The 24,588-nt window shown below is 29.9% G+C and overlaps 1 protein-coding gene across 8 annotated transcripts in view; it reads left to right on the top strand.

Moving 5' to 3' along the window:
• Positions 1–24,588, top strand: part of LOC145291348 (ribosomal protein S6 kinase beta-1-like) — a 282,083-nt gene that overhangs the window by 166,226 nt on the left and 91,269 nt on the right. For all 8 annotated transcript variants that reach the window (XM_080137175.1, XM_080137142.1, XM_080137168.1 and 5 more), the window contains exons 8-10: positions 11,275–11,365; positions 22,764–22,854; positions 24,012–24,053. In XM_080137175.1, coding sequence (XP_079993301.1) covers positions 11,275–11,365; positions 22,764–22,854; positions 24,012–24,053 — 224 coding nt within the window. The remainder of the gene's footprint in view (positions 1–11,274; positions 11,366–22,763; positions 22,855–24,011; positions 24,054–24,588) is intronic.

Here is a 24,588-nt window from a genome sequence, read left to right as displayed (position 1 = left end):
TGAATAAGAAAATATTAATAATTAGCAAATATTTGATGTATATGATTAAGAAAATATTAACAATTAGCAAATATTGTATGTATATGAATAAGAAAATATTAATAATTAGCAAATATTTTATGTATATGAATAAGAAAATATTAATAATTAGCAAATATTTGATGTATATGAATAAGAAAATATTAATAATTAGCAAATATTTGATGTATACGAATAAGAAAATATTAATAATTAGCAAATATTTGATGTATACGAATAAGAAAATATTAATAATTAGCAAATATTTTATGTATACGAATAAGAAAATATTAATAATTAGCAAATATTTGATGTATATGAATAAGAAAATATTAATAATTAGCAAATATTTTATGTATATGAATAAGAAAATATTAATAATTAGCAAATATTTTATGTATATGAATAAGAAAATATTAATAATTAGCAAATATTTTATGTATATGAATAAGAAAATATTAATAATTAGTAAATATTTTATGTATATGAATAAGAGAATATTAATAATTAGCAAATATTTGATGTATATGAATAAGAAAATATTAATAATTAGCAAATATTTGATGTATATGAATAAGAAAATATTAATAGATAGCAAATATTTTATGTATATGAATAAGAAAATATTAATAATTAGCAAATATTTGATGTATACGAATAAGAAAATATTAATAATTAGCAAATATTTTATGTATACGAATAAGAAAATATTAATAATTAGCAAATATTTGATGTATATGAATAAGAAAATATTAATAATTAGCAAATATTTTATGTATACGAATAAGAAAATATTAATAATTAGCAAATATTTTATGTATACGAATAAGAAAATATTAATAATTAGCAAATATTTGATGTATATGAATAAGAAAATATTAATAATTAGCAAATATTTTATGTATATGAATAAGAAAATATTAATAATTAGCAAATATTTGATGTATATGAATAAGAAAATATTAATAATTAGTAAATATTTTATGTATATGAATAAGAGAATATTAATAATTAGCAAATATTTTATGTATATGAATAAGAAAATATTAATAATTAGCAAATATTTAGTGTATATGAATAAGAAAATATTAATAATTAGCAAATATTTGATGTATACGAATAAGAAAATATTAATAATTAGCAAATATTTGATGTATATGAATAAGAAAATATTAATAATTAGCAAATATTTTATGTATATGAATAAGAAAATATTAATAATTAGCAAATATTTGATGTATATGAATAAGAAAATATTAATAATTAGCAAATATTTTATGTATACGAATAAGAAAATATTAATAATTAGCAAATATTTTATGTATACGAATAAGAAAATATTAATAATTAGCAAATATTTTATGTATACGAATAAGAAAATATTAATAATTAGCAAATATTTGATGTATACGAATAAGAAAATATTAACAATTAGCAAATATTTTATGTATATGAATAAGAAAATATTAATAATTAGCAAATATTTGATGTATACGAATAAGAAAATATTAATAATTAGCAAATATTTTATGTATACGAATAAGAAAATATTAATAATTAGAAAATATGTTATGTATATAAGAAAATATTAATAATTAGCAAATATTTGATGTGTATGAATAAGAAAATATTAATAATTAGCAAATATTTTATGTATATGAATAAGAGAATATTAATAATTAGCAAATATTTGATGTATATGAATAAGAAAATATTAATAATTAGCAAATATTTGATGTATATGAATAAGAAAATATTAATAATTAGCAAATATTTTATGTATATGAATAAGAAAATATTAATAATTAGCAAATATTTGATGTATACGAATAAGAAAATATTAATAATTAGCAAATATTTTATGTATACGAATAAGAAAATATTAATAATTAGCAAATATTTGATGTATATGAATAAGAAAATATTAATAATTAGCAAATATTTTATGTATATGAATAAGAAAATATTAATAATTAGCAAATATTTTATGTATACGAATAAGAAAATATTAATAATTAGCAAATATTTGATGTATATGAATAAGAAAATATTAATAATTAGCAAATATTTTATGTATATGAATAAGAAAATATTAATAATTAGCAAATATTTTATGTATATGAATAAGAAAATATTAATAATTAGTAAATATTTTATGTATATGAATAAGAGAATATTAATAATTAGCAAATATTTTATGTATATGAATAAGAAAATATTAATAATTAGCAAATATTTGATGTATATGAATAAGAAAATATTAATAATTAGCAAATATTTGATGTATACGAATAAGAAAATATTAATAATTAGCAAATATTTTATGTATATGAATAAGAAAATATTAATAATTAGCAAATATTTGATGTATATGAATAAGAAAATATTAATAATTAGCAAATATTTTATGTATACGAATAAGAAAATATTAATAATTAGCAAATATTTGATGTATATGAATAAGAAAATATTAATAATTAGCAAATATTTTATGTATACGAATAAGAAAATATTAATAATTAGCAAATATTTTATGTATACGAATAAGAAAATATTAATAATTAGCAAATATTTTATGTATACGAATAAGAAAATATTAATAATTAGCAAATATTTGATGTATACGAATAAGAAAATATTAACAATTAGCAAATATTTTATGTATATGAATAAGAAAATATTAATAATTAGCAAATATTTGATGTATACGAATAAGAAAATATTAATAATTAGCAAATATTTTATGTATACGAATAAGAAAATATTAATAATTAGAAAATATGTTATGTATATAAGAAAATATTAATAATTAGCAAATATTTGATGTGTATGAATAAGAAAATATTAATAATTAGCAAATATTTGATGTATATGAATAAGAAAATATTAATAATTAGCAAATATTTGATGTATATGAATAAGAAAATATTAATAATTAGCAAATATTTGATGTATATAAATAAGAAAATATTAATAATTAGCAAATATTTGATGTATATTAATAAGAAAATATTAATAATTAGCCAATATTTGATGTATATAAATAAGAAAATATTAATAATTAGCAAATATTTGATGTGTATGAATAAGAAAATATTAATAATTAGCAAATATTTGATGTGTATGAATAAGAAAATATTAATAATTAGCAAATATTTGATGTATATGAATAAGAAAATATTAATAATTAGCAAATATTTGATGTATATTAATAAGAAAATATTAATAATTAGCAAATATTTGATGTATATTAATAAGAAAATATTAATAATTAGCAAATATTTGATGTATATTAATAAGAAAATATCTAAGGTTATTTTTGAACGAAATTGTGGCATACAGTGCGATATTTATTTATTCTTCAAATGCAGCCATAATGACTGAAAGAAGAAAAGCGGAATTGAGGGTTCTGTGTAATAATGTTTCAACATAGTTTCTATATGCCGAAATAAAGTATTTGTTTAAAAAAATATATTTGTAAAAAGATAATCATGTAGAAAAAATTATTTTTGTAAATAGAGTTTTACTAAATGGAAGAATGAGACACCAGGTTTTGATTTAAAATGTTTTTTGTTTAGTATTTGACACTTATATTCAATTATTCCAGAATATAATTGTAGTCAGCCAATCAAAGTGTTGTAAAAGTAGGAAGAATAAGCTCAATCAGTATTTAGTTAATGAAAGTAAACTGGTTGAAAGACAATAGCATGGAATTAAAAAATCAAACAATAATGGCCGTAGCTGAATAGTTCATCCTGTGAAGAAGTCGTCCAAATGTAAAATGGTGTTGACTAATACTTTCTGAAAACTGGCTCCAGTTATTGCCATAAAGCATGACTATATTGGAATTCTGTATAGTGCTTGTATTTAAAGATCTATAATGACTATAGCTCCAGGGGAAAATCAAGTTTTATATATATATATATATATATATATATATATATATATATATATATATATATATATATATATATAGTAGAAATGGTAATTAATAAAAACTGAAGAAACTGCTCAATACTGTTGTAGAGCAAATATGCGTTTTATTTTTTATTACCATATCTTTGTTAAGTTACATTATTGTTTCAGCTACCCGGTCGTTTTTTTTGCCCGTCTGTAGCTTCCTCAAACTTTTACAGAAATGTTTGTTATGATGGGATGAAAGAGTGAATGATGTCAGGGGAGGGGTGCGAGAAGAGGGGGGGAAGAGGAAGGGAACAAGGGGGAAAGGGGGTTCTTGGTATGTCGGTAATGTTTTAGTTTTGGAGTTTAAGGGCCTTGTGTGGTTGTGGGGGAGGGTTTGGGAAGTTCATTTCTGGTGTGGCTGAGACCATAGGGATACTTGGTGGGGGAGGGAGATATGTGGAGGTAGAAGGAGGGGGGTTGCTTTAAAATTCGAGTCTTAATGTTTAAGTTTTTGGCAGCGTTGGCGAGATGATTTCTTCAAGACATACTTATCAAGAAATCATCTCACCAACGAGACAAACATTAAGACTGGAATTTTAAAGCAACCCCCTCCTCCTACTCCAAACATCCCTCTCCCCCCTCCAAGTATCCCTATGCCCTCAGCCACACCAGAAATGAACTTCCCAGACCCTCCCCCACAACCACCTAAGGTCCTTAAACTCCAAAACTTAAACATTACCTACATACCAAGCACCCCCCTCCCACCTTTCCCCCTTGTTCCCTTCCTCTTTCCCCCCTCCCGCTCTTCTCGCACCCCACCCCTGACATCATTCACTCTTTCATACCATCATAACAAACATTTCTGTAAAAGTCTGAGGAAGCTACAGACGGCCAAAAAAACGGGTAGCTGAAACAATAATGTAACTTAACAGAAAGATATGGTAATAAAAAATAAAACGGCCCACTAATATGTATGTGTATATATATATATATATATATATATATATACACACATACATATTAGTAGGCCGCCCGGCATTACCCGGTCATTATATGCTTGAATATGATGTTTTAATTCATGCAGATTACATATTTATTATTATAGAGCAAATTTTCTATCGATTATTATATTGTACCTAATATATAGTAGTGATATCAAACAAGTCTCCAGCTCATTCCATAGCTTTAAAAAAAATAACGAATGTAGGTCTGTGCATGTTAACATATACACAAAATATTTCTATGTACTTGAATGATTTCATCTTAAATTCTATGCAATTATTTAGAATTTAAAAACTATGCATAAATAGAATTCAGTGTAATAGTAAAATGAAACCAATCATCGAACAAGAAAAAAGGAGTAAGTAATTAACACTCCTTTTTCAAAAGAATATGCAAATTAGTTGACCTTTATGTAGTTTTGCTATTCATGACTGAATATACTGGTTTAATAATTTTTAAATACAAAAAGTAGGCTTTTAATATCAATGTAAGAGCAAGTAAAAAACTTTGTAGGTATATAGATTAAGGTTTGGTATCATTGATTTGAAATTTTATTGCAATATGTTTCCTATATATAATATATAATATATATACACACTAGTAGTTTTGTTGATATTTATAGTAATTATTTAAAATGATTTAATAATAAAAAGGATAAATTGTCATAACGTTTCTTAAAATATTATTTTCATTCAATTTCGAGTGAGGTCATTTTAATGAAAATTATTAATTTTTAACAATTATTTTTTGTAGACAGTGTAGCAAAAACTGCATATAGTAATATTTTTCTGGTGGTCTAGAAATGGAAAAACTTTCAATCATCGTTTTACGATAAAATTGTGAATTTCAGACATTAAAGTCCAAAATTTCTTATTCAGTGCAAAATACCATAATTATTCATGTTTATTGAAAAGAGTAAACAAAAGTTCCATGGCAGGTGCTCGTCTGAGCTCCAATCCCTCGTCCCCCCTCGCCAATCTTTCACGAGAAACATCCGTCTGGCTGAAACTACTGTCAACAATGTTCCCCACTCTTTATCTGTGCCTAAATCCAAACGTAGATTCCATGAACAAAGCTTCTTTCTTAGAACTGCACGCCAGTGGAACTCTCTGCCGCTTGCCTGTTTCCCACCTGACTACAACTTGGACGTCTTCAAGTCCAACATAAACAAAATCCTGACAAACCGCGCCCTTAAGTAAGACACTCTATCTAACCACCCAATACTAATGATTACTACAATACTATCTCATTGATTACTGTACACACAATAACCCTTATCCTTGAGTGGCCTTCGGGCCTTGATAAGTGGTGACTTCCATGTAAAAAAAAAAAGTTTAAATTCCCAAAATTCTCTTTTTAATATACTTGCATTGTTTTCTTCAGGTTCCTGTTCTCTTCAACAATAATATTTCTATTTTAAATTTTCTTTCTTAGGCCTTCAGTTGTATGACTTATTTGTGTACAGTTTCTTGCAAACTGATGATTTTTACATTTCTCTTTAAATTCACAAACATTCACGTGTGAATTGAATCGTATGAATCTTTCTATTTAGATTTTTAAAATATTTTTGTCTGTTGGGGATTATTTTTCCGTCAGCGGTTTTCGTATGGTATTCATATCACTGCTACATATTTTGATTGTTTTCAGTTTTCAAGGTTATTTTATTCACAAGTCAAACAAAAATGTAAGTACAATGTTTTGTAGCAGTATCATTGACAAATTCTTTAACTCCATAGTAAATTGGTATCATTTCTTTCATGTGTAAGTAGTAAGGTCTAGTTGTATTAATGGTGATAATTGAGTTTCTCTGATTTCAGATTCTTTCTTTTCCTTTGATTTTAGCTGTGGTGGTAATAGTTATTAGTGATGACAGTGCACAATCATTTGGGGTTTAACAATTCTTCTTTCCGGGTTTTTCTTTTACAATATATTTGTTAACATTGGATTTAAAAAACGGCAATGTTGTAATCAGCATAGAAACAATTCCATGGCAACTAGTTCCTCATACAAGAAGTTCTTGGGGAAAAGCTTTGTTCATGGAAGTTCCATTTGGTTTTAGGTAAACAGAAGAAAAACAAAAACGTTCTTTACAGTATAGACAAAGTCTTTTTCTTCAGCAGTGAAAGTGCTCTATGTCCACAGTATACATAACTGCCCCACCCCTCCTATTCGGGATTACTTATCGCTAATTTCCACCTCCTTTAGCAAAACTTAATTTTTGTTATGAATCAAAACTTTACTCTTCTTCCTGCCGGCATAAGTTTCACTCATGATTAATTATATGCCACAGCTGTTTAACCTTACAGGTCACCCACTATCATTTAATCATAACAAGATTTTTGCCCTTGGATAGAATTCCATTTTATAATGGCGTTTACCAAAAATTAGCAACATCACTTCATCAACCATCTGATCCAAGCTGTTGCTTGCTATCATTTGCTATGAAAGACGGAGTTGGATAAGTACAAAATAGTTTTGATAATTCTTATCTGGTTTTGATAGGATCCTAATAGTTAAATTTAGTATTCAATTCCTTGATGTTTTTATCTTTTTCCTTATTTTATTACCTTGTTCTCATCCCAATTCACCTGTTGGTCTAATCATGCAAATAAATGTTGTCTTGATAAAACTTGATATTCATAATTCTGCACATATGAAAAGATTTTGTGGTACCATATTTTTAGTATTGATTTATATATTTATTTTTTTTATTTATTTATATATATATATATATATATATATATATATATATATATATATATATATACTAGACTACCCGTGACCCGTTGGGTCAGTATGTTATATTAGCTATGGAATTCATGTATGAGTGTGACACTTGTGACGTAAAGAAAATAGTTTTGTTTTTTTTGACATAACAGAAACATTTCTATGAAAGTATATTAAAATGAAAAATCATGGACGGATCACTCAAACATGAAAAAAAAATCCTCCCTATTTGTTTAAAGTTACCTATTTTTCCGAATAATCGCTCAAAAATAAAAAATTAAACATGATTTTCCTACAAATCGAACACCAACGAAAGTCATTTAGCAGCAAAAACGCACATGAACCTACCACTGAGAAATATAAGAATGAAAACCCCATATTGGAATCCTTCAACCAAGTTATAGAAACTTAAAATCTAAAAAAAATAATTAATAAAACCTGAAGAAAAAAAATAAAACCTAAATAAATAAAATAAAATAAAAGCTAATATTGAAACAGATTAGTAAATGTGTCAACAAATTCACCATTCTCACACAACTATTTTGTATCTAGAAATGTAAACAAAAAATAAAAGAAGGAAGGAAGGAAAAGGGACGGATAGATAGTAGTAGTAGTTGTCTTGGCTTTACTACAATTGTTATGTTTGTCAACAGGTTAAAAGTTGTTTAGTTGTAAGAAAATAGCGACAGTATAGTTGTAATAAAGAATAGTTGCAAAACACCCCCACTCTTCCCATGTTAAATAATAATGTTAATATTTCAGTGCGCAGGTCAAAATCTGCAAAAGAAGCGATTTGTGTTTATTTGTTTACATTGTTATGGGTTAATGTTTATGCACGCATGCGCAACCGGATGTCGTCAACCGGAAAGTTGGTTACATCACTTGTTACAAGGTCATTTGAGTTTTATAGTTATATAGATTAGTGATGGGATGATTCCAATAGTTTTCCTCGTTTTGGTACAATTAATGATTCCGATTCTTTATAAATCTCTAAATATCTAACTATAAAATTGTTATTTTCCCACCGATTAACATAAAAAAAACACATGTTAAATGTGCATATATTTTCTCAAACGTAAAAACACACTTGTGGAGTTGATCTATAGCTTTTAGCTTTACTCAGTTTAAAATCAATAAATATTTATCATTTTATCATTACTAACAGCAGTAGAACATTTCGTTTTAAACAAAATCAAATAAAAAAAAGATAAAGTGATCGTTTTTAGCATCGGAAAATAGTCACAATTTTTTTGATACACCAAAAAGTTCTGATTTTTCCAATTCCGATTAATAATCCCAACATACATACACACACACACACACATATATGACTAGTAGGCCTACCCAATATTGCCCAGGGCAAAAGTGTAACATATTTCTGTTAAAACTCTTACCTCTCTCTATCTGTCTCTTGTTCTCATTTTTTTCCTCCCTCTTTCCAAGCCTTTTCTTTCTCCTCCATCCTGCCCATCTCCATCTAAACTGGGCACACTGATAACTCTTCTTTATCTAATACATTCCCTGAGAAATGAATCCGTATTTTCTTTTGAAATTAGTAAATAAAATTACTAAAAACTTAAATCCCCGCTCCACATCACCCACACTACCCCACCCGACCCCACCTTTTTTGCAAAACCTAGCCCAGTTGATCCCAAAAGAATAAAAAAAAATTCTAAATTTTAGATGTTATTCTCCTGGGGTGACAAAAAACTATCAACTTGTGGTTCTGTGATTTTAAAAAAAAAAAAAATTTTAGCTGGACATGCAAACGTACATACACACAGACAACTACCCTTTATATAACAGAAGATAAGTTTAACAGATCAGATAACAATTTAGTCAAATATTTTACATACTATAATTTTTGTTAATATTTTTATTTTATTTATTTATTTTTTTTTTATTCTATTTTTTTTTACAAGGTAGTCACCACTTATCAAGGCCCGGAAGCCACTCAGGGATAAGGGTTATTGTGTGTACAGTACGTTAGTTTTGGAGATATGTTTTAAGATTTTTCATCAGCTTAACGCTTTCACCCAGTCATAATTGAGAACAAGAACAATCTACTTCAGTGAATTAATTAAAGGATTGGTTAAAAATCTTTTATGATTATATAAAAAGAACTTTGTGTGTACGAGTTCATTCCCTATAGATTTGGAAACGGCTGAGTAGGTTTTTATGAAATTTCACATGAAAGTACTTTATGTGCCTGGCAGTGTTCTTAGATAGGTTTTCTATCGGGATGTCTTTGATAAGTATCAATAATCAAAATAATCCAATGAAAGAAGAAATAGACAATTTTAACCAAAGTTAACACCTTACACAGCCTAACATCACAAGTGCATTTGAACAGTTTTATTACTACACGAGCTGAAAGGCTCAACATATAAAATCAACAATAGGTTCTTTGATATGACAGGGGTACATTCGAAATGAATGTTTCTTTTTAGAGCACAATTGAAGCATGATATTTGCCTTTTAAACTTTAATTTAAGAAATTATATATAAAAAGTAATTTTACAAAATCAACAATTGGTTCTCTACAGTGCACTCTAGACTACAATGTATTGTGGACTAAGTCACTGTGAGGAGGTATGTGAAGCTTCCTCCCAGTACATCGTAATAGGTCTCCAACTAGAGCAGGCAATCAATCAATTTGATTAAAAAATGGGTGATTTCACCAATTTCAATGACATTAAAAATATGTGAGTGTGAAATATTTGATCCTCATTCAATCCGGGGAAACGTTGTCTCTCTGCTAGTTACATGTAGATTTCAGAGTTCAAAAAGATGCTTATGAAGAAGGTCATAGGTTATAATAGCTGAAACAGTATGAGAATAACATACAAGATGATAATGATTTGACTAATTCTAATAATATAAAGAATTAGATTTTTTTTCTTCAATGTAAGTGTTATTTGAATTTGTAAGGTTAAAAAGCCAATACAATGCAGAAATTTTTTTAGAACTTTTGAAATTTAAACAATGTTTAAATAAAGGAAAAAAATGTTAAGTTTCTAATTCATTTCATACGAGCCACACAGTCCTCCTTATTTGAAAAAAATCGCCATTGAAGATCACACAAACTTCACTTTTCTAATGACACCATACCACAAAAAATAAAAAAATAAACTGTTTCTATGTCTGATGATCGCATATATTGTGGAAAGTTAATTTTGAATAAATAAATATTTATTTAAAAAAGAAAATGCTGTAATATCTTATTTTCTTATAAATTCCAATGTATAGAAAATTTTATTTCTAACTTAAACCTGATAGATCAAAGAAAATAACCTTTATATCAATACAATCCAAATGTTTAAATTATTGTCACAATTGACAGACCAATTTTTATAAATTCTTGACCATGCAGGTTTAAAAATATTAGTGATATTAAAAAAGTCTTAAGCATTTCTAGCTGATGCAAATTGTATAGAGATATATTTAAAATTTGGCATAAAAAATTGTTTTGCAACAACAAATATTTGAATGAAAATTTACTGCTCCAATATTTGCCATATTCATTACCAGTCAACAAGTATTATTTGTTCTTTTTTTTATAAATATATCTTTTGCTTTTGGCAAAATGTTTTTCATTTTTTTTCTCTTTTTCTTTTTTTGTAGGCCACATAAAACTTACAGATTTTGGTTTGTGTAAAGAATCAATTCAGGATGGAGGAGTAACGCATACCTTTTGTGGAACTGTTGAATATATGTAAGATTATTTCTCAAATATTTCCTATTTTTTCTTTTTTTTTTTTATACACTCTAAACAAATCTTTTAGGCAGGTTTACTAAAATTAGAATCTTAATAACTATTAGATTCTTTTAAGTACAGTAGGACCCCGGAATACTCTCGCTCTAGGACAGTTTTTTGAGGTTACGATATGGAATACAATGTCTTTCTGGACCCTGGTTAGTGTATTTTCTTCGCTTTACAGTGTTATTTATAATGTTATTTGATTATATACATGTGTATTATATATTGTGCTGTAGTTTGTTACTAATTTTTAATGCTGTATCTCTGAGTTCTACTGTAGTATCAAGTGCTTAATTGTCCTTGCAAGAGAAAAACAAAAAAAATTACTAAGAAAAATATAACAAGATTTATGTGTGCTTATAAATAATACACCAAAATAATCAAATATGTCAAATCTTAATACATGGATATATGAACTTATAGAATTACCAAAATATATAGGAGCACTTTGACAGAGCTGATTTTGTTGTGCGGTGATGACAACAATTGACTGTATGTTACAGAACTGACATAGATGATATAAGAACCGTGGACAAATGAATGTTGTCACTTTAGTGATTAAATCAAAAAAGGACAAAGACAAATATTTAGCAAACATACTGCTATCTCGATGTTCAGGTAAGAGAAAAGAGGAAGTGGATTTCTGAGCCACTTTTATGTGAGTGACCACATGACACAGTGAGCTTAGATGGGGGTGTGTCAAGCGGACATTTACCTATAACGTAAGAAAACTGAGTACATGTTCTGACTTCTACTAGAGTATGGAATGTAGTAAAAATGTAAATTTTAGGCATTTATGCAAATTTGGAGACAATTCGCTCTGGCATTCATGAACGAACTTCAAACGGCCATGTTTTGAGAGCTATTAAGGCTAAGCAGACAAATGAGATCATTTTTTTTTAATATTGCAGGCAATGAGCTTTTCAAATATTCAAGTTTCAAATCAATTTGAGAATGTTCCAAAAAATCTAACAATTTACAAAAGGTTAAAATCACCATAAAAAGAACAATACCTTGCATTCACTATGAAGCATGTGAAAATTTCAACAATATACAAGACAATATTAAACAGATAATATGTAATACACATTATGATGATGCATAGAAAACATAACAAAGGCTCATATTCATTATTGCACTCAAAAATTGGAACTCCTTACAACTGCCCTGTTCCTTTGCAATGTCTGCACACCAAACGTTCCCTAGCCTTCACGACACTGATCACTTTCATCCCAATGTCTGTTCATGTAGTCTGACAGATTGTCAAACTGGTTAGTTTTTCTGGCTTTATTTATGTGGTATTGTCTGATGAATTTGTTGTTGTCTTCAATGGCAGATTCGGTGAAGTTGACAAGACCAGTCTTCCCATTCTCCTTAAAACAACACGAGAACTTGGTGTGAGTTCAATCCAAGAAATTAAAATGACATAGAGATATGTGTATGACAGAATTCTTTGAACTTCTCAATTTTCACCTTTGAATTAGAGTTGATGATTGTTAATATCATTATTATGTTCAGTTCCAGCTGGTCGATCTTTGCTCTCAATTCAGTGTTATCAATTCCTTGGGTGAGCAGTTTTCGATTGTTGGTATTCAGCATCACTTGAAATGAATAGAAATTCTTCTTGAAAGCACTTTTCAACATTGATTGGTTTGTTGAGATGGTTCATAGAGAATTGAAAAACACCTTGTCGTTCTTCCTGAATGTCTGCTACGATTTCACAGTTCTCCCGTGTTTCCTTTCTCATCAGTAACATTACAGGACAACAAGATTAAAAGGATTCATGTGACTGGTTTTCCCAGAGATCTCCACCATTGACAGTCTTCAAGTTTTCAATGTGGAACATGAACATAATGATGTTGTTTGGTTCCGTTGAGCCCATTTGAGTAAAAATGGAATGTCCACCACTGCCATCAAGTCCATCATACAATTCACCCTGTATCTAATAGGAAATTCCCTTTCCAGATCCACAGAATGTGTGATCGCTAAACTAGAAAATTGCTGAATTGGATTAAATTTTGTAAATGTTGTAAGCTGCATTGCATCATAAATTTTGTAAGCTGCATTGCATCATCTCCAGAAGTGCTTACTACCTTAGTTGCTTACTGTTATATTAGACATTGTTGGGGAAAATAATTGAATTATCCTGAATTGAAATGTGTCTAAATTACCTGAAATAAGTTTAATAAGATAGGAAATATTCTTTATTAAGAAACAACTAATGATTAATTTTAGAAATAACATTTTCCCTATTTATAGTCAAATTTTAGCTAAAATAGGTAAAAAAAAAATTCTAACAATTGAGGTTTGAAGAAAAATGGTCGAAGTTACCAACCTATTTGCCAAAATCAAATACGGCACCCCCAAAAAACATAGAAATAGATGTCTGGATCATAAAATTTGGACAAGAATTTCTCAAATCATCCATATTTTTGGATTTGACAGTTGGTGCTTGGTGTTGGAATAACAGAAAAAATGGCTAGGCCAAATTTTTACGTTAATTGAATTAAAATGCTTTCAAAGAGTGATTTTTTTTTTTCTTTTCTTTTCTTTTCGCACCCAGACAGTTTTTGACAATTTACCATCTCTTGATTCGAAATTCAAAATAGTGCAACTTAAAAAATTCATCTTGGTGCTTTTTTGCATTCCTTTATTGGAATATGTTAGCTGAACCCACATTTTGGCTATATTTTTTTTTATTTTATTTTTTTTTTTTATTACATTTTCACCCCAAACAAGGCACATTGTCACTTTGGTGTAGGGGGCTACTATCAGGGGCAACAACTACTGGGGTACTATGTAGGGATTTGGGCAGCAAGATGTCGATTCACGTTGAACTTGAACTTCTGCACGTCAGTACAGTTGGGGAAGCAGGGGCCTGGAATGAAATTCCAGAATCTAGCGGTTCTGGTGAAGAAATTACTGGAGTAGAAAGATCTTTTACATCTAGGGATCTCTACTGCGTGAGGATGGGATTTAGCTGCCTGTCAGGTTTGTCGAGGGTGTCTATGTCGTGGGGGCACAAGTGTCTGCAGTTCATCAGAGCATTCACCATTAAAATACTTGTAGAACTGGCAGAGGGATGCAACGTTTCGTCGATGGGACAGAGGCTGAAGCTTAGATGCCAGTTCAGGGCCTATCAGATTTGCGACTCTCTTCTGAATCTTGTCAAGGAGTGAGAGACTAGTAGCAGATGCATCAGCCCAAATATGACAGCAATACTCCATACATGGGCGAATGGTGGCCTTATAGAGGTGTTAGTAGTTTTCTAGCACGATAGAGAGAGCCCACCTTCCTTGCAGCGGCCCTGGCAATACCTTCAATGTAATTGTTCCAACTCGGGTTTCTTGTGAACGTTAGGCCAAGGAGTTTGAAAGATGTACTCTCAGATAAAGAGTCGTTGACCGTTGGTTTCTTGTAATTATTGAATGAAACTAGTCTTGGTAGCATTGAACGTGACCATCCATTTTTGTCCCCATTCCACTACAGATTGGAGGTCATCCTCTAGTGTTTCTGCCATTTCTTTAGACATGTGTTCATTTGTTTTCCTGTCATGCCTGTTATAGAGTGTGGTGTCATCAGCATATATACCCATCTCAGAGGCAATTTTGTCGGGGAGGTAATTTATGAATATCAGGAACAGTAGAATTTATATTTATATCATATTGTTTAAGTGTACGACCGTCAAGGACAACCTGGATTTTTCTCTTATCTAAGAAGGATTTTTCTCTTATCTAAGAAGGATTTAATTATGTTAAGTATTCTACCAGTGATACCGTATGATCTAATTTTCCTGAGGAGACCCTCATGCCATACCCTGTCAAAAGCCTTAGATATATCTAGAGCTACCGCTCTGCCCTCCCCCGCTTTGTCCAGTGAATGGTATATACGTTCAGAGATTACAGTTAGGATGTCTGCTGTGGAACGGGCTTGTCTAAATCCATATTGTTAGTCAGTCAGAAGTTTAGCATCTGTAAGGTGATGGACTAAAGCATAGTTAATTAAGGTCTCAAATATTTTGGCAAAAAGTGGGAGGAGACTCATGGGGCGATAATTTAATGTGTCAGTTCTTTCGCCAGAATTCTTGAATACTGGTACCACAGAAGCAGTTTTCCAACAGCCCGGAAAGCAAGATTCATTAAGGCATTTGTTGTAGAGTTTGGAGAGAACTGGAGCTACTTCGGCTGAACACTTTTTTAATAGCACAGCTGGGATGAGATCGGGTCCACATGCTTTTGAAGTATCAAGGTTTTTTATGATAGCATGCACCTGAGCAGGGGTGATTTTCAGATCATCTAGCGTGGCGTCTGTCCGCATAGGAAAGTCAGGTAGGGGGTGGTTGGAAGGGTCCAGTGTGGAGTTGGAGGCAAACCGACTGGCAAGCATGTTAGCCTTCTCGGTTGCTGAGCAAACAACCTCGTGATTTTTGGTTAGTGGGGGAATTGTTTGCCCATTATTTACTGTACTGTTGTAGATTTTCCAGAAGTCACAAGTTCCTAGTTTTTGTGCTTCGATGCGTTTTTTAGTGGTTTCCGTAAATTCTCTCTTAGCTGTCACTATTTCTTTCTTAACGTTACTTCTAGCTTCTATGTACTTCTGTCTGTTTGAACTGGACTTATGTCGGTTAAATCTGCGGTATGCATACCGCCTTGAGCAATGGCAGTTGCGCAAGTCGAAGTAAACCATTGGGGAGAGTGGGGCTTGCTATAAAATTTCTGCATGGAAACATGCGCTTCGATTGCAGTTTTGAACCATTCAGTGGTTTCGTTTGCGCACTGTTCAGCAGGAATTTTAATCCAAAAATGGTAATTTGAATATTTTTTGCAAAAAAAATCTATAACTTTCTTAAAAAAGTTGTTCAAATGACCCAATTTTATATATTTAATGTAATTTTTGTGTATCTGTAGACCTATTTATGTCTTATATAAAGATTTAGGGGCATTTGAGATAATTTTGGGCAAAATCCAAAGATGCACCCAATTTTCCTAGTTGGTCAAATCATCAATTTGTTTAATCATGAAAATCCGGTATTCACAAACTTCAGATGGCTATATTTAGGGAAGTATTAAGAGTTAGAAAACAAATAAGACCAGTTTTTGATATGACAAAAATTTGAAATTTAAAATACGTAAGGCTCAGTCATTTGGGAAAGTTGCAAAAAATCCAAATGTCTTATTAGGCTAAATCAATCAGTGGTTAACTGTCTTGTCACATGATCTGAAATTCTAAGTATGAGATAAGAAATCACCCCAATAAATTTATTAAGTTCCTTTTGAAGTTTTAATATTTAAATTTTTCTTTCAAGAATATGATTCCAAATATTTTATGAAATTTTAAAAATTGTTTTATGCAAAAATCACTTTCAACTTAAATTTGTAATCAATCTCTTGTCAGTTGTGAAGATGAATTATATGAAGGTAGCAGACAGTATTTAAGTTAAATAGATTGGGGGGGGGATTTAAACCGCAATGTTTGAAATTGAACTTGTAGGGGGATGCGGGGGGGGGTACAGTTTGAACCACCATGTCTGAAATTGAGACCTGCTGAAGTAAGAAAATAATCAGCAAAATCAATGGATGATAATTGATGGTTCATAGTTTCTATTAAGATGAAGGATTGCTATATTAAAATGTAAATGTTTCAGGGATTTGTTTCTATTTTTCTATAAGGTGACATATATCTGCCACAAGGAATCTTCAAACAGCTATCAACAATTTTACAGACCTCGGGGGATCCCATCATGTACTAGAGAGGCAGTATCTTATCTGTATTCTTGTATGGCTGCGAGACGTGGTCAACAATGAAATACCAAAATGACATGATCCTAGCTACAACATATTGATAGGAAAGCATTGCGGATTTTACTCTAAAGGCTTCCATATAGGAGGAAGGGAGTGAATATATTAATGACGATTTGATCTTAGTAAGTGGCCAAGCAAAATGGCAACAGACAGAAGTTGGAAATCATTCACAAAATGTCTAATCTCAGCATGATGGTTTAACAGACGAAAAAAATTAAAAAGAACAGTAATATCGTTATTGATCAATTTTTGATTATGTTATCTTATTAAAATAAACTGAGGCATGGAAAAATAACAATGATGTCATCAATTATCTTCAAAATCAAGCAAACTTGTTTACTTTTGTTTCTGATTTTTTTAGATATGGATTGATTATTCATATTATGTGGATTCTTCGGACTACTGTTCCCATCTTGACCATTATTTTCACAACATTTTGGTTGATGTAACCTCAGATCTTCAAGTGTATCTTGTCAGACTCTGAAATCTGCATGAAATTTTAAACGGAACCCTTTGTTTAATCTACGGGAGTAACACCCTCAACATTCCATCATCCATGAGTGGGTAGAAGTCCTAAGTAATTTGCAATCATATTTTAACTGTTGTCCGCAATGAGTATGGAGTCCTTCAACCTCAAGAAGCTTGTAACTTACAACTGAGTTTTACCAAATCCTTTATCCACTATGCCATGGGTCCTTGTTTAGTTTTAAAAAATAACTTTTTCCACCATTTTTAATTTTCCTCTATTTTGAATATTCAAACAAGTCATATTAAGAATATTCCAAAGTTTTCTTACAAATTTTCTAATTAATCTTTTAATAAACTCTATTTTCTCTTTTTGAATTAAGTTGATTTCTATTTATGAACAAAGTGAAAAGATGTTTCTATTAAAAGCTGCATTTATTCACCGGTCATCATTTCAAGTGCAAATGTATTTTTGTCTCGACAAATGAAACAGCTGTTCACTTGTTTTTCTTTTTATGTCAAACTATCAGTAAAAGATCGAATAAACTCTGTAATTATTGTGTATTAAGTTTCTAACCTGATTTGCAAGATTTTTTTCACTCCAGTTATACATATTCTAATTATCATTAAAATAGCTTAAAAAATACTTAATTATGTTAAGGACCACTTTTTTCTTTTCTCGTTTCTGCTGGTTTATTTTCTCTCTTTTTTTTAACAATTAAGTTTTTGTTTTAAATGACAAGTGTTGATATTGTTAAAAGGTGTTCATTTAATCAATACATTTAGCAATAAAAATGCTATTTCCAATGGTTGCCCAACTGACATAAAAATCCTTTCATAAATACATATTTTGTAAAAATACAGATAATTTTAGTATTTCCTTTTTAATTAAAAAAAAAATTTTTTGTTATATAAAAATTTAGGTATGTAAATATGTTTATATATTTCTATGTACAATATTCACTCTTTACTTACTTAACTGTCCAAGAAATTAATTTTACCGATTCTGAGATACGCATTCTTCTAGTATGTATGCATATATATATATATATATATATATATATATATATATATACACATATATATATATTACTAGCAAAGTCCTGACTATAATCTTTGATCTTGACCTTGAATAATAATGTGCACTATCCCTGTCGGGTTTGGTCGTGATTAGTTCAATAGTGTGGGCTGTAGGAGAGTATATATGCATAAGTTATGACCTTGACCTTAACCATGAAAAATGGTGTGCACCATCCCTAGATGGGGGACCATCATCATGCCAGGTTTGTTCATGATCAGTCCAGTGGTATGGGCTGAAGGAAAGTTGTGTACACACACACACACACACACACACACATGAACGTTACTACTTTATATTTATAGATATCTATATGTGTATATATATATATATATATATATATATATATATGTATGTAATTCTTGGTTCGTTCAACATCATTAGAACCATATTTCTACATTACCAATTTAATTGAAATTTTCAGAAAATCTATCTGTAAAGTCAATGAATGTTTGCATGTTATTAAAATAATTTAACATTGCAAATTATAAAAATATTAATTAAAATATAAATATTTTTCGTAAGTCGTTTCTGCGAGCCTGCCTGGTTTTATTTCCGGTAACTTCCGTTTCAACTACTCTCGAATTACAAGATAAGTAAAAAAAAAAGGTACTCCTGCAGAGAGTGATTCATGCTGAAATAATAACGTTATTATTTAAAAAGCCATTCTTACATGGGGAAGGGAGGGTGTTTTGTACCTATTCTGTACTTTAACCTTACAATTGAATAAAAAACATATAAAACTTTAATTAAACGTGGAAATACGATTTAAAAAATAGTGCAGATCACTCTCTGCATTAGCACAAAAAAGAATCCCATATTTTTTAAATTTAAATTCATTTATGTATCTTACCATTTATTTATCATTACGTTTTAATTGTTTACATAAAAAAGTTTTTTAACTTTTTCTAAACTGTTTCATTTTTACAACATGCCTCAGCGTATTATAAACACCCTAACCTCTCCATGTTAAAAACGGCTTTCAAATTAAACACGCCCTTCCACAAACCTCGAAAGCCGTTCTTAACATGGGAAGGTTGGTGGTGTTCATTCTGAAAGCCGTTTTAACATGGGGAGGTTAGGGTGTTTATAATATGCTGGGGCGCGTCGTAAAATTAACAAAGTTGCTATTTATTATTTATTGCAAAAATTGCTTGAAATTTATTTATTTGACAAAAAAATTACATTTTGGTACTCCTTGGGCGTTGAGTTCCATGGCGACCAGCAGAAAAAAATAATCGTTCCCTTAGTCCCCCACCCACCCCGCATGTAACATATTTTATTTACTGACGTGGCCGTAACTAAACGATTATTTGTCACATTTACAAACATTTATTTATTTTGAAAAAAAGTTTTACTCTCTATGAATATTCAAAGAAAAATGTTACTAAAAATTTCTCACTTTTACAAACATTTGATTTTAAATTTCTTTTTAAATGACGACTTTTATCGACTTTTTTTTTTTTTAATAGTATTTGCGGATGGGTATGTTGACAACAAATATCAGTTAAATTTTGTAAATACTCCCCCCCCCCTGGTGTTTATTCTGAAATCCGTTGTTAATATGGAGAGGTTGAGGGTGTTTATTCTGAAACATCCAATATGGGGAAAAATATTGCAGAAATGCTAACTTATTGTTTGGGATGAATGCACAATGGTATGCAAATAATCACTTGAGGCTCTTGGTCGATCCTTGCAAGATTTGCGTGGCAATGTCAGACCATTTGGGAATGCAGTAATATTGCTTGCAGGAGATTTCAGACAAATGTTACCTGTTATTTATCAATCAACACCAGCAGATGAAATAAATGCTTGCCTCAAATACTCTACTTTTTTATTCCATGTGAAGACATTAAACTTAACTCAAAATATGCATGTCCAGTTGCAGACTGTTTGATCTGCACAAAATTTTTTGCATCACTTGTGGGAAATTGGGTACGGAAAAGTGCCAGCTGATCAGAGTTAAGGGCAAAATTCTTTGACTTTTAACTTCTGTAATTTTATTACAACAAAAGAAGAGTTAATTTAAAAGGTTTTTGCAGATATTCAAATTATAAGAATTCCACTTGACTGAGTGAACGAGCTATTCTTGCAGATCAATACAAAGACGTCCATGAACTTAACGCTATTATTCAATGTAAAATTCCAAGTGAGGTAGTCAAATACAAATCCATCGACACTGTTGTGAAAGCAGATAAAGTGGTTAATTATCCAACAGCTATATTGGCCAGGGATGCCACCGCATGTATTGCAACTGAAATTTGGTGTACTAATTATGATGTTGTGAAATATAAACCAATCCAAGTTTTGCAATGGCACATGGCTTGCAGTAAAAAAAATTAACAAACAATATCATAGAAACAACAATCTTAACAGGACCTTTCACAGATGAATATATCTTCATTCCATGCATTTCTATGATTCCACCGGATTCATCATTACACTTTAGGAAATTGCACTTTCCAATTTTATTGTCATTTGCAATAACCATCAACAAAGCACAGGGAACAATCTTTACAATTGTGGGGCTTAAAATTACACACTGACTGTTTTTTCACATGGACAATTTATGTTACGTATTCAAGAGTCACCAAACCAGAAAATCTCTATATCAGCTAAGAAAATGGAACAACAAAAACGCTGTACCCATACGAAATGGAAAATTAAACCTATAAGAAACATACTTTTTCTCAGTTTGGAACTTTTTCCATTGCACCAATTTGAGCCACAGCAACGCATGGCAGGGTACAACTAGTATATATATAGTTATCCAGAGATATACTCTATTTGTTTATTTACAAAGAGCTTACACTAAGTAAGCAGCAGGCAATATAATTTTATGAAAGTGCTCTACCCAAGAAATTGAGTGTATTTGTATAGTCATCCATCGATGCTGTTTCACCGTCTAGCATCTATTCCAAGCAAAAAATTTAATCTACAACTACCTAGTCAGCAGTTCTACCCAGGGACTCGATGCTCGTAAATCATATCTCCAATGTTTTTGTATAAACATTGACCACCACTTATATAAAATATACACAAAGTAGAATTAACCAGTGCTGCACACTAAATAATGAAAAACAACCCTCAATCAATATTATCTATTTAATTTTTAACATACAATATGTTGTTCTTCAGTGAATTGTACTGCTTCAAAGTCCCAATGCATGAAATCCTCAATGTTGGCTGTAGCTAGTTATTATGTCTGTAAAATTGCAGGTTTTTACCACCAATATCTAGAGCAAAAAAACATTTTGAAAAAGAGTTAAAAACATATTTAATTTTAAAAAGGAAGCACTAAATAAGTGGATAGTCCTTAATCAGCAGAGTTTCAAAGAAATACTTTCCTTCTCATCAGAGGGTAGGATTTAGCAAAATGCGGGATCAGATTTTACTTGCAAAAGTATTAAATGAAACTACAAGTAAGTCATAGATCTTACTTGGTAACAAAAAGTGAAGCAGAGGGAATAGGGTGAAGAAAAAGTGATTTCACATGAATGGATAGTCTGGTGAAGGGTAAAATATCCAATAACGGTAAAATCCAAAAATCCAGAATCCAAAAAGTTAGTTAAATTTCCATTTCCACAAGTAAAATCCAAGGAAATCGCGTAATTGGAATATGGTCCAAAGTAATCCAAAAGGCAGAAATCCGTGGAATAATTCACAAATGGGTACAAGGAAAAGGGAATGAGTTCAAATAATATTATCAAAAGAAATATATATATATATATATATATATATATATTAGTGTGCATGTTTAGAAAGCATTCTTTCATTTAAGGATTTGTTTTTGTTTTCTGAAAATGATTCGATGAAGAATCAAAAGCGTTTGTGATACATGGAATATATTAATTTTATTTTGGTTTTACCACAAAACAAAGATTGTTAATGTTTGCTTTATATATATATATATATATATATATATATATATATATATGAGAGGTTACATTGAGATTGATGAGCTTTTGTTATTTTCATTATTTCCTGATATCAATTGTTTTGGTTGTAGGGCACCCGAGATTTTAATGCGGACAGGCCATGGTAAAGCTGTTGATTGGTGGAGTTTAGGAGCATTAATGTATGATATGTTAACAGGTTCAGTAAGTATTTTTTATATTTATTTATGAATGACTGTCGCTTTTTGCTGATCAAATAAAAATCTAATCAAGGAAAAGCGTGGTCCTTGCTATCACGCATTTTAACTAACTCTTTTGATGAAACTAACAAACCATATGGAGTTGATGGTCAGATCCTTGCTAAAAGGTAATGTAGAGATTGGAAGAGGATTAGATGGAAGTAATAACTTTCACTTATAATAAAAATAAGTATTTGGAATTTTGTAAATGAAATGTATATTAAAAATAAATGAAATTTACTGAAAGTGAAAATTGTATTAAGAAAGGTCTTGAACATATTACAATAGATCAGGTGATGACGTACACATTTTTCTATTAAGTAAAAATAATCTAATCCGTATTGTCCTCTTTTATTGTGTACTAGCAAAAGTACCCGTCGTCGACTGGGTTCAAGAAGATCCTACAGAAAATGGACTCTGATTTATGAAAGTACTAACGAGGGGTACCCAGCATTGCCCGGGTGTTTAGAGGTGTGTGTGAAAACTCGGGGGGGGGGAGTAAGTATGAGGATCGAACCCGAACCCTTGAGGAAAGTTGTAAATTAAAGTGTGAAAAAAAAAAGTGCGACGTTAACGACTGCCCCACCGCGAGATGCTAACGGAAACATGTTTGAATTTATTTAATTACTTGGATTTGGCAGGTGCCCGTTTTAATAAGTTAATGAGGTCACGTTTGACTGCGGGATAGTATTTATTTACTGCGGAACGTTTTTTTTTTTTTTTTTTTTTTTCCCCAAGATGTTATAGGAAAAAGACTAACCCACATGCGGCGAGCGACAAATGTTGAATATTTATCTTCCCGAAATCGAGCAGATTAAATAGACAGGCGAGCTTCGTTGTTAACTGTGAGATATTACGATTTATATGTGATATAAAAAGTTTTAAAAAGTTGTGAACCGACTGACCGCTTCTCTGAAAAAAGCCTTTTGTAGACATACAGAAAAAGCGAACACACACACATACATACATACATACATACATACATACATACATACATTTTTGCTTTTATATTTATAGATTTTCTTTTCTTTTTTTTTTTTAATTTTGTATATCTTTTAAAATGTTTCTGTATTCATGAACTTTTAATTATTGTTTTGTTAATTTTAACTTTTCTACTTTTAGCCTCCTTTCACCTCAACCAATAGAAAAAAGACCATTGAAAAAGTAAGCATATTTTTATTAGACATCGGTCAATAAAAAATAAATTAAATACATATTTATATTTTTTATACTTTTATTTATTTTTATTTACTTATTTTAATTACTTTAATTTTATTTAAATTCATTGGCTTTTATTTTTTTAAATGATGCTTTTTTTTTTCCTTACTTTAAATTATTAAAGAATTCAAGTTTCTAACTATCATTAAGCCACAAACACAACTTGTGCTATTCTTTAGCTCAATGATAAAGATTTACCATTTTGCTTGAAACCACAGGTATCAATGGCTAATTGAAATATTGTACCTACAGGATCCATTGAAATTCCACAGAATGAGAAATATATTGAATCAACAAATGTTTTGATGAAGCTGATTTTTCTGTATAGTGCAAAAAAAGTTTTTGTTTTGTTTTTTTTTTGGACAAAAAAACCAATAACACATGGCAAATATGAGTTCATTAACATTTCTATGAAAATAGTGTCCATTGTATTTTCTATATGGAACTGACCCAAATCAGATTAGTTAATAAGTACTAATAA

The sequence above is a fragment of the Euprymna scolopes genome, chromosome 2 (assembly GCF_053919585.1).
Source record: "Euprymna scolopes isolate OS-2025 chromosome 2, ASM5391958v1, whole genome shotgun sequence".
Taxonomy (NCBI): domain Eukaryota; kingdom Metazoa; phylum Mollusca; class Cephalopoda; order Sepiida; family Sepiolidae; genus Euprymna; species Euprymna scolopes.
This window is presented reverse-complemented; position numbering and strand designations above follow the sequence as displayed.